This window comes from Mustela lutreola, chromosome 13 (assembly GCF_030435805.1).
Source record: "Mustela lutreola isolate mMusLut2 chromosome 13, mMusLut2.pri, whole genome shotgun sequence".
In the NCBI taxonomy this organism is placed as follows: Eukaryota; Metazoa; Chordata; class Mammalia; order Carnivora; family Mustelidae; genus Mustela; species Mustela lutreola.
In genome coordinates, this window is record NC_081302.1 from 85,277,124 (window position 1) to 85,289,606 (window position 12,483).

At 35.5% G+C, this 12,483-nt stretch overlaps 1 protein-coding gene across 4 annotated transcripts in view; it reads right to left on the bottom strand.

The window, feature by feature from the left end:
- The window catches only part of IFT88 (intraflagellar transport 88), a 154,540-nt gene that overhangs the window by 107,072 nt on the left and 34,985 nt on the right, over window positions 1-12,483 (bottom strand). For all 4 annotated transcript variants that reach the window (XM_059144860.1, XM_059144859.1, XM_059144857.1 and 1 more), the window contains 5 exons: window positions 11,027-11,131; window positions 9,716-9,818; window positions 8,501-8,615; window positions 6,394-6,625; window positions 5,338-5,408 (listed from right to left, as the gene is read on the bottom strand). In XM_059144860.1, the coding sequence (XP_059000843.1) occupies window positions 5,338-5,408; window positions 6,394-6,625; window positions 8,501-8,615; window positions 9,716-9,818; window positions 11,027-11,131 (626 nt within the window). The remainder of the gene's footprint in view (window positions 1-5,337; window positions 5,409-6,393; window positions 6,626-8,500; window positions 8,616-9,715; window positions 9,819-11,026; window positions 11,132-12,483) is intronic.

Sequence of the window (12,483 nt, forward strand, 5' to 3'; positions counted from 1 at the left end):
TAATTGGTTTATATAGTTGGCTGCTCCCACGTTGGAGGCATAGATTTTAAAATTGTTAGGTCTTCTTGTTGGACAGACCCTTTGAGTATGATATAGTGTCCTTCCTCATCTCTTATTATAGTCTTTGGCTTAACATCTAATTGATCTGATATAAGGATTGCCACTCCTGCTTTCTTTTGATGTCCATTAGCATGGTAAATTCTTTTCCACCCCCTCACTTTAAATCTGGAGGTGTCTTCGGACTTAAAATGAGTTTCTTGGAGGCAACATATAGATGGGTTTTGTTTTTTTATCCATTCTGATACCCTGTGTCTTTTGATTGGGGCATTTAGCCCATTAACATTCAGGGTAACTATTGAGAGATATGAATTTAGTGCCATTGTATTGCCTGTAAGGTGACTGTTACTGTATATTGTCTCTGTTCCTTTCTGATCTACCACTTGTAGGCTCTCTTTTTGCTTAGAGGACCCCTTTCAATATTTCCTGTAGAACTGGTTTGGTGTTTGCAAATTCTTTCAGTTTTTGTTTGTCCTGGAAGCTTTTAATCTCTCCTTCTATTTTCAATGATAGCCTAGCTGGATATAGTATTCTTGGCTGCATGTTTTTCTCGTTTGGTGCTCTGAAAATATCATGCCAGCTCTTTCTGGCCTGTCAGGTCTCTGTGGATAAGTCAGCTGCCAATCTAATATTTTTACCATTGTATGTTACAGACTTCTTTTCCCGGGCTGCTTTCAGAATTTTCTCTTTGTCACTGAGACTTGTAAATTTTATTATTAGTTGACGGGGTGTGGGCCCCTGATTTTGAGGGGCGTTCTCTGAACCTCCTTAATTTTGATGCTTGTTCCCTTTGTCATATTGGGGGAAATACTCCCCAATAATTCTCTCCAGTATACCTTCTGCTCCCCTCTTTCTTTTTTTTCTGGAATCCCAATTATACTAATGTTGTTTCGTCTTATGGTGTCACTTATCCTTCGAATTCTCCCCTCGTGGTCCAGTAGCTGTTTGTCCCTCTTTTGCTCAGCTTCTTTATTCTCTGTCATTTGGTCTTCTATATCACTAATTCTTTCTTCTGCCTCATTTATCCTAGCAGTGAGAGCCTCCATTTTTTATTACATCTCATTAATAGCTTTTTTTATTTCAACTTGGTTAGATTTTAGTTCTTTTATTTCTCCAGAAAGGGCTTTTATATCTCCCAAGAAGGTTTCTCTAATATCTTCCATGCCTGTTTCGAGCCCGGCTAGAACCTTGAGAATTGTCATTCTGAACTCTAGATCTGACATATTACCAATGTCTGTATTGATTAGGTCCCTAGCCTTTGGTACTGCCTCTTGTTCCTTTTTTTGTGGTGAATTTTTCCACCTTGTCATTTTGTCCAGATAAGAGTATATGAAGGAGCAAGTAAAATACTAAAACGGTGGCAACAACCCCAGGAAAATATGCTTTAACCAAATCAGAAGAGATCCCAAATCGTGAGGGGGGACAAAGGGGATAAAAAGAGGTTCAAAAAGAAAGAAAGAAAAAAAAAAGAAAAAGAAAAAAGGAAAAAATTTAAAAAAGAAAACGAATAAAGAAAAAAATATAAAAAATATATATATATATTAGATAAACTAGTTTAAAAACGTTAAAAAAGGGTAAAAGTTAAAAAAAATTTAGCAGAAGAAGAGAAAAAAATGAAAAAGAAAAAAAATTAAATTAACTGCGAGACTAAAAAAATCACAGGGAGAAAGCCATGAGTTCTGTGCTTTGCTTTCTCCTCCTCTGGAATTCTGCTGCTCTCCTTGGTATTGAAACTGCACTCCTTGGTAGGTGAACTTGGTCTTGGCTGGATTTCTTGTTGATATTCTGGGGGAGGGGCCTGGTGTAGTGATTCTCAAGTGTCTTTGCCCCAGGCGGAATGGCACCGCCCTTACCAGGGGCTGAATATTCCATTCAGGTTTGCTTTCAGGAGCTTTTGTTCCCTGAGCGCTTTTCGTAGAGTTCCGGAGGATGGGAATACAAATGGCGGCCTCCTGGTCTCCAGCCCAGAGGAGCCAAGAGCCCAGGGCCCCACTCCTCAGTGCGCCTTCAGAGAACAGTGCCCAGTTACTCCTTTCTGCCTGACCTCCAGCTGCGCTCCGAGCTCACGGAGTCTGCGACCGGTTCAAGGTAACCCTGAGCTGCAATCTTACTGTCGGCTCTGTCTCTGTAGCTGGCTTTCCCGTTCCAATACCAGCAGGCTCTGTGACACTCAGACACCCCCGATCCTTCTGTGACCCTGTGGAACCTGAGGCCACACTGACCCTGCGTGGGTTTCACCCCAGTTTAGCCTCTGGAGCGATGTCCCTCAGCGGAACAGACTTTTAAAAGTCCTGATTTTGTGCTCTGTTGCTTCGCCGCTTGCTGGGAGCCGGCCCCTCCCCCCAGGGTCTATCTTCCCGTCGCTTTGGATTCACTTCTCCGCCAGTCCTACCTTTCAGAAAGTGGTTGTTTTTCTGTTTCCAGAATTGCTGTTCTTCTTCTCTTCAATCTGCCGATGGATTTGCAGGTGTTTGCAATATTTAGATAAGCTATCTAGCTGATCTCCTGCTAGCTGAAGTAGTCTCAGCCTGCTACTTCTCCACCATCTTGACTTCTCCTCCTCTTTTTTTTTAAAGATTTTTAACAGAGAGATCACAAGTAGACAGAGAGGCAGGCAGAGCGAGAGAGAAGCAGGCTCCCTGCTGAGCAGAGTGCCCGACATGGGACTCGATCCCAGGACCCCGAGATCATGACCCCAGCCGAAGGCAGCGGCTTAACCCACTTTGCCACCCAGGCGCCCGACTCCTCCTCCTCTTAAGTGTTGTTTTTTACTGTCTCCTTTCAAGAATTTGTCTTTAATTTTCATAAGTTTAATCATGATGTATATTCACATGGATTTCCTTGGGTTTATTCTCTTTGGTATTTATTCAGTTTCTTGTATTGTGTATTTATTTCTCTAGCTAAATTTGGGGAGTTACCAGCCATTATTTCTTTGTCTACTCTCCTTCTCCTAAAACATTGATGACAAAAATTGCAGATCTTTTGCTTTAGTCCCAGATGTCACTTAGGCTCTGTTCATTTCTGTTTTTACTCTATCTTCTCTCTGTTGTTCAGATTGTGTAATTTCTATTTTCCATATTCTGGTTCACTGAATCTTTCCATATCTCCTTTATTCTCCCATTGAACCCATTCACCAATGTTCATAATCACTTGTTGAAGCATTTTCATCATGGCTGATTTAAAATTTGTGAGATAATTCTGACATCTCTGTCGTGTCAGTGTTGGCATCTACTGATTCGATTTTTCATTTGGTTTGAAATGAAATGAATCCTGGTTCTTGGTAAGACTAGTATTCTTGATCAAAACTTGGGACATTTCTGCACTATAATACTTCAAAGTTTTATTTAAATTTTCTGTTTCAGCTGGCTTTTTTGACATGGTTCCAACAGGGGAAGAAGAGATACCACCTCATTATCATCAGATAATAGATGCCTAGGTTCCCAATACAACTTCCTTTGACAACCAACATGGGAACAAGTCCTTGTGTCTGCTGGGTAGGGCAGGAGTTCCTGCTTCTACCATGGTCCCTGCTGACACCACAGTGGGTTGGGCTTGTTACCACTGAATGATGATGAAAATTCTGACCCTCTATTATTTTCTCTGACACCAAAAGAGAGGGAGAGTTCTTCACACTGCCACCTGAAGTGGAATTCCAGGCTTCTGTGTGCTATCTGTTGACACCAGAGTGATGGGACTCATTAAGGGCCTATCAGATTAAAGTCCTGGCTCCCTACTTGGACTTTTGGGGTATGGGTAACTCTTTACAGCCTTATCGGTGTAGAAAGCTAGGCTCCCACTTGACTTTTGTTAGCATGCATGGGAGTGGGGCTACAGTGTGTGTGTGTGTGTGTGTGTGTGTGTGTGTGTGGTATTTATCTCAAAGTTTTCAGTCTTGATAGCCTTCTTTGTCTCCCCTCCTTTTCCTTTGGCTAAAGAAAGCAGGCTTTTCTTGGGGCCTCTTTTTTTTTTTTTTTTTTTTTTAATACAACCATTGTCATTTTCTGATTGCTAGCTTCTTCAGCTCCAAGTTTGGGAAACATGAGGGGAACTCACTGCCATGTTGTTCCTCAAGTCCTGAACTCCCTTCCTAATCTGTCTTTTTCTCTTCACCTTTCTTGTATTTGTTTTATATATAACTTTCAGGGGTTTTATTTGTACTTAGTGGGAAGAACAGGAGAAAACTATGTCTACTCCATCTTCCCAGAAGTATTTTTAATATTAAACTTTCTAAAAATTAAGGGCCTTCTATACATATAATGGAATATTATTTAGCTTTAAAAAGGAAGGAAATCCTGTTACATGCCACAACATGGATGACCCTTGAGGACATTAGGATAAATGTACTAAGCCAGTCACAAGTTACACAAATGTAATTCCATTTACATGAGGTAAATAAAGTCAATTCATAGCACAGTAAGTAAATGGTGGTTGCCAGGTGTTGGGGGCAGGACCTAGAGAGCTGTTCAATGGGTAAAATTGCAGTTTGAGAAGATACAGAGTTCTGGGATGAAATAGTTGAGAGGGATTAAGAGTAAACTTATCATGATGAGCACTGACTAATGTATAGGACTGTACATCTGAAATTAATATAACCTTAATGACACTGGAATTAAAAATGAATAAACAGAATTAGTATATGACCTAATACTTACACACACACACACACACACACACACACACACACACACAGAGTTCTGAAGACTGGTTATAAAACAATGTTAATGCACATAACATTACCAAACCAAGAAGTCTTATGTACCATAATAAAGATGGCAAATTTTATGTTTGTGTTTTTTACCACAATTAAAATAATTAAGGGCCCTCTACCATGTGATATACTCTTAATACATATACAGTAAATATCAAAACTTTCAGACCATACTTGGCAGAGACTAGGTACCATATTGAAGGAAGGAAGAAATAAGCAAAATTTTGTCTTTGGGAGATGAAATTTAATTGGGAAGGTGGGCAAAAATACATAAATATATAATTTTTAAAATAAAAGTAATATGAGCAAAGTTCTAATATTACACCAAATGCAGAGAGAAAACAAATTACAAGAAAACAGTAAGAGTTATTGAGTAAGAATAATTGGGATCAGCCTGAGGACTATGATTATCTTGAAGGCAGAAAAAGAATCTAGTAATATATAGAAATGGTGAAACAATAGCCTTACTGGAGAAATATACTGAATATAACAAGTTTTGAGGGAAATAATCAGAATGTACATTAAATTCTTTTATAAAAATTAAACCTATTTGGTAAGGCACAAAATATTACCTTTCACGTTCCATTTGCCTTAGATGATCATTTTTTATAGCTTCAATCACTAAGTTAGTGTGTGGGTCATCCTGGGAAAATAAAATTGGAAAAAAAAATGATCAATTCAGAAGTAAATACCAAGAACTTGGATTTCTAATCAACCTCACCACTAAGCAGTTACATAAAATGGAAAGTAAATTAATCTTTCTAAGATATTTTCCCTTGCATAAAGCAGAACTTTTCTTCTCATTTCTGATTATCAATTGCATTCTCCTTGAACAAACAGATTCTGAGCAACTGATAAAAGGTCAAACTGGATAGAATAGGACCAAGTACACAGAAGCTGTGTGACATAAACTCTAAACTCAAATATAAATACTTTAATGATCATCAAATTCCTTAGTAATCAATATCTCTACTCTCTCCTAAGAATACAGATAAGTTTTTGGTAAGATATTTTTTCTCAATATGAAAATAATATATAGTAGTTAATGTTTACTTAGCACTTACGATGTTACAGGTACTCTTGTAAGCATTTTATATACCTCATTTAATCCTCACAACCCTATAAGGTAGGTTAGTATAATTAGCCTTATATTATGTAAAGAAGCTGAGGCATAAGAAGAGTAAGTTCTGAGTGATGGATAAGGATAAGGACTTCTTTTCATTTTTGATCTACTTAGTACACACAGTTTTAGTTTCCTCTGTTCAACAATGACTGAAAAAAAAAAAACAGTTAAAAAAAGGCTTCAGTGGTTCCTTTGTCAAGATATTATTCTTAAAGAATGGCATGTAATCTTATATTTTGTAAGATTTTCTCTTTTTTCACTAAAATTGTAAAGTCATTCTTCAATCATAGTCTCTAGCCCTATTTCAACAGAGTTGCAATGTCAACCTAATTTAAATAGCAAATAAAACTGGTAAAAGCACATTAATTAAATTTAATTAATCAAAACATATTAATATAGGGCTAGAAGAAACCTAAAAGGTCACGCATTCCAACTTCTTCATTTCTAGAAACAGAAAAGCACAGATAACTGGTAGCTGGCTCAACATCAGTCTTCTTATACTCACACTTGGTGAAATATATTTATCATCTTCATCAATTTCTAACGGAACAGCAATCAATTTTTGGAATGCCTTCTTCATTTTGTCTCGATCTCCAACAGCAAAGTAACTAAGAATTAGGTTGAAGCCTGCCTTCAGATTTGGTGCCATACTCATGATGTGCTCAAATGAATTAATGGCATCTGAATACTGACCAGTTTTTATAAATGTAACACCAATGTTCTGCATGATTTTAATCCTAAAGAAATACAAACATAGATAAGCTTTAAAAGTCTCAATTCTTTAGTATGGTAGTAAAGACATTCCACAGATAGGTTCTTTCTTTCCTTTCTCATTTTTTATTGCTTTGTTAAAGCTTTATTGAGGTTTAACTTACAAATCATAAAATTCACTTGCTTTTAGTATACAGTTCAGTAAGCACTGCTAATATCTCCACAGCTGTGAAACTATAACCACATTTCTATTTTAAGTCACCTCCGTTACCCTAAAAAGAAAATCTGTGCCCATTAGCAGTCACTTCCCATTCTCATCTCCTGCCCTACGCAATCATTAACCTACTTTCTGTCTCTCTAGATTTGTTTCTTCTAGACATTGCATAAAAAGTCATATATAATATTTTATATCTGGATTCTTTCAATTAGCATAATCTTTTGAGGGGTCCTCCATACTATAGCATATATCAGTACTCCATTCCTTTTATATTTCCAAATAGTATTCCACAGTATGAATATGCCATATTTTATTTATTCATTGCCTATTTGACAGACATTGGATTGATTCCACTTTGGGGTTATTATGAATAATGCTATGAACATTCACACACAATCCTTTGTGATAGCATGTTTTAATTTCTCTTGGGTATATACCTGAGAGTGGAATTACTGGCCCACTGGTAAATTTGTGTTTAACTTTTTAAAAAACTGCCATATTATTTTCCAAACTGGCTGTACCATTTTATATGCCCAGGGTATGAGGTTTCCAATTTTTCTACAGGCTCTTCAATAATTATTTTCAGTCATTTGATTATAGCCATTATAATAGACGTGATCCCATCTTATTTCTAACCAGTCCTCAACATAATACTGTTTCAACTAAATTCACTTATTCATAACTCCCTAATCAGATCACAAATACTGTTATTTCTTTGGCTCACCCCAATTTTCCCTTTGTCTGGAATGTAACCCTTTCTGCCTTCATCACATAGGTAACCTATTGCAAGTACACCTCCTTCACAAAGCCTTTCTTGACCATTCTTGTTCTTAAAAATCAGTCCCTCAATTTAGTTACTATAGCACCTCTTGATTACTGGTAATTAAACACTTGACATAAACTAGCTAATATTATTATCTTTATCTACAGTGCTCAAAGTTTTGGAGTTACCGGAGTTAAAAGTGCCTAAGAGCATTGTGTCCTAGAAGCTAGATATTTCCCAATAATAATGATATATTACTAAAAAACAAATAATCACTAAAGGTGGCATTCACAAGTAAACTAGCTTTCACAGAGGAATTATACTAAGCCCAAGGAAAATTATAATCAGTAAATATCCTGGAAATCATCTATGGTATCAAGGTCACTACAAGACCATAAGGTAATTTGCTGTTTCTGCTCCTGAAATATTGTATGAATAGAAAATATTCCAGCTTCCTCCTCCTCTCCCCTCTTCTAAGATTCAAATGCAATTCCTTCCTGAACTATTTCATTCTCAATCTACAGCAAGAATATAAGGTGGTCTTAATTTCTAGCCTATAGGAATTAAGGTATTCTGTAGTCTGTTATGTTCTAGAGGACTGTTGTTTTGATTTTATGTTGGCAGTAACTTATATTTGCCGTTAATGGCCTGCTAGGTTATCCCTTATACAGGCCAATTAGTTTTGTCTTATTTTAATTGATTACATATTTTGTCTCTAACCTTTAACTAGTCATTATATAAATGTGTGTAAGTAGTCAATAGGGGAACACACCAAAATGCTACTGATCCAACATAAATCTAAACACCTAACATGTACAAACACCTAAAAACATCCAACCCACTGGTGACAGGTCAGAAGAGTTATCTTGTTTCTGAAAAGCAACACTTAAATTTCACCAAGTTATCCCTATGTAAACTTACCTCATTTCTTTATGGACGCTTGGAATTTGATCTAGTGCCATTCGGTAGAATTTAATGGCTTTGGAATAATTTCTTTGCTTTAAATAAATATTGCCCATATTCACTTTCAATCTTCCTAATAAAAAAATAATGAATATATAATATTATATTTTCTTCACTTCTTCTGTATTTTAAATGTCCTTACTTCATATTCTTTGACACTTTTCTCAAGTTAGGAAGCTTCAGACACTAACTAAAATTTTCACTTTTAAAGAGTTATACTATTTTCCTGTATCTACACACTAATCTCCCATAAGGAAATGGAACTAAAGATAGATGGAAATGTGAAGCCTGAAGATATGGCTAGAAAACAAGTGATTTACATTATAAAACTGGAATTGTGCTTTTCTTAAAAAAAAAGAATTTAAAAATTAAATTCAATAATGCTACACATATTTTAATATATTAAAGGAAATGAAATTCTGATAAACTTTAACACTACTACCAAAAAATTACACAATATAAATGATATATATATATATAAACTGTAGTCTCTTGGGAATAAATTTACAAGGAAAAGCAATTTTTTAAAAGATTTTATTTACTTGAGAGAGAGAGAGGGTGAGCAAGAGAGAGCATGAAAAAGGGGGAGGGGCAAGGAAAAGGGAGAAAGAGACTCCCCACTTGAACAGGGAGTCCTAAATCAGGCTCAATCCCAGGACCCTGGGATCATGACCTGAGCCAAAGGTAGCTGCTTAACCAATTGAACCAAACAAAGCATGTTTGATGGGCTTGCAATGGTTCATTCTACTTGTGATGACAATATAATTTTTGTTTACTGTTAGGCAATATACCTTATACCAAACAATACATTTTTTGTTTACTCTTAGGCAATATACCTCACACCAACATATGTTTCTTCATTTGTATTTATGTGGGTTTTCATATAAACAGTATCTTTAAGCAGGACACTTCCATATAAACATAAATTTGTTTAGAACATAGATTATTTGAAGAAAACAAGGGGAAAAGTAAATTAACACTACAAAACTACTATACTCAGTCTGCCTGGCTGGCTCAGTCAGAAAAGCATGCAACTCTTGATTTTGGGAGACTGTTGATCTTGGGATCATGAGTTTGAGAACCACACTGGTTGTAGAGATTACTTAAATACATAAACTTTAGAAAAAAATAGAAGAATTATACTTACTGGGAAAACTGACTACATATACCCACCTGCATTGCTAAACATCTTATTTTTCACTATAACTTGATATGTGTTTAGTGCTTCAGCATACATTTCATTAGCTGAATATTGACTAGCCAAGTTGAAAAGAACCTAAGGAATAAACATTGTAAAAACACATGTAATGACCATTATAGGCCCATTTTATTTATACTCTTTTCAGAGATTAAGATCCTATAACAAAGCTAGATGCCTTTCTCAAGATACCCAACCAACTAGGAAGTGAAGCATGCACAGAAATATCTTGCATTCAAAATGAAGCTGAAAATTGAGACAAGTATAGCTATCCTCTATACGGCACCTTAATTTCATAAGTATTCTTTCTAATTTAGGTGGTATTTGCCATCCATTAATCTCAGAAAGACCTACAAAGAATAAACTTGTATTGTTAATGTTGCTGGTAATAAAAGGAGAAGGTAAGATAGGGAGTCAAATTTTCTTTGTAAATAAAAATTAAACCTTATGTGGAAATATCTTAAAGATTCATTTGTGTACTTCTTTACATGCAAAACTGTAAAAAGTATTTCTCTGTATGCAACATTATAATTTAAGTCACTAAGTTATAGAAATTTACCTTCCTACAGATAAAAAAAAAGATCACTAGAAACTATTCCCTAAAGATTCTATGGAATTTAAAGATACTAGCTACTAAGAATAAACATCTAAAAATTCCTATTCAAAGTTTCAAATGCCCTTTTTTCCCATTTGTATGGCAGATGAACACATTTCCCATTAAAAATACACCCTTTAAAAAAAAATACACCCTTTTAAAACACCAGTATAAACATCTAGTGTCTTTTTAGAATTAAAAAAAGTTCTGTAAGAAATTAGCTTTTGTTTTTTTTCACTACCCTCACAGAACACTGTATTAATTACCTAGTTGGAAGTTCTTAAAAATCATAAACAAAAAGTCCACATTAGAATTTCATTAAAGTAACCACACTAAAAACAGAGCATAAATATTAGCAATCTTCCAGAAATAGAGTCATTGGGTGGAGGGTTTGTGGGTATTTCTTAAGTTATTAAAAACTAATTAAATAAAAAAAAGTCTCTGCACAGAACAAAGAGTGCCTCATGAACTTCATAAAGATGTCTATTAATTGAATTCTGAGCACCTAAGGTCCAATAAGATTTATAATAGCTAACTGAATTTAAATAAAATAATATAAAATAAAAATAAAATAAAGTCTTCATAAAAATTAAAAAAAAAAAACAACGGAAAATAAGAAAAAAGAAAAAAACTTTCAGAATCTACAAATCCTAGCCAAAATAATTTTACTCAACAGGTATTTTATACTTACTGAGTATGTTAAATCCAAATTGATATTTTCTGGAGTTGTAACTTGTTCTCGTTGTCTCACCAAGACTCTCTCTTTTCTTCCTGCATCTTTTGCCTTTTCTAAGGCCTGAAATCAAGTTCTTAATTTGTAAATTCCTTTAAGCATTCATTATGAGCATTTTATGCTTTTGAAAGATATTTGCATATGAAGCTTGGTTGGATTCCTTATACTTCCTTGGATTCCCAGTATGCCCTCCTATACTCTTACAATAAACTCCCCTTGAAAACAAAAGAACCCAGAGTATTTGTTTAAAGTGGAACTTACCATCATAAAATTGCCACAGGTTCTCCCCACTGCTCCCCAGAAAGAGGAAGTATGAGTGATAAAATGGAGAGTATATTAGCCCCAAGTCAAGTTTCTTTATCACCATACCTGCTATCACCATTTAGATTTGACTCTACGTATTTTCTTCTTTTTTCCATCCAATCCTGAATCTTTGGGTATATTAATTCCAACTTATATGATAAAAATTTAGATGGATTTGTTTGGTTTCTGGGATGCTCAAAACACAGAAAAAATCAAAGGAGAACTGCTATCCACTATTATAACAAATGCTTATTACTTAGTGTGGCTCCTATATCCCACTCAGAATGCCGAGACCCTTTTCCTGATTTCCACCAAGAGACTAACTACAGGCAGATTAATTTAACATAGGATTTTTTTTTTTTTTAGAGCTAGATAAAAAAAACACCAGTTCTGTGAGCAATAAAAGTAGCTCTTATACTGAACAATTCTAATGATATTCATTAATGTGATAACTAAGTCTTAGAAAGTACACTTATATGGTATGACAAAGTAATGAGGACAAAGCAAATAAAGAAAAAATATTTAATTAATTTATTAAGATTCTATTTATTTATTTATTTGAGAGAATGAAAGATCACCAAGTGAGAGTGAGAAGCAGACTTGCCACTGAATGGAGAGCCCTATGCAGGGCTCAATACCAGGACCCTGAGATCATGACCTGAGCTGAAAGCAGACGCTTACCCTACTGAGCCACCCAGGTGCCCCAAAAATATTTAATTAAAAAAAGAGAAGCAGAGGGATGCCTGAATGGCTCAGATGGTTAAGTGTCTGCTCAGGTCATGATCTTGGGGTCCAGAAAGGAGTCCTGCAAAGGGCACCTTGCTCAGCAGGGAGCCCGTTTCTCCTTCTTCCTGCCACTCCTTCTCCTTATGCTCTCTCTCTCTCTGACAAATAAATTAATAAAATCTTTTTTTTTAAAAAAGGCACGAAAAACCAGAGTTGGGGGTACCAAAAAGCAAACTATGATTTTGTAGTTTACTTAGAAAAGAGTATTTTAGGGTAGTGAGGTTCAAATAAGAAAGCAACACTTAGTACTGCATGTGGACCATGGTAGCTATGCCTTTCAGCAGGCTTTGATTCTAATTCAATAGGCCACCAAGGCTGCAAAATTT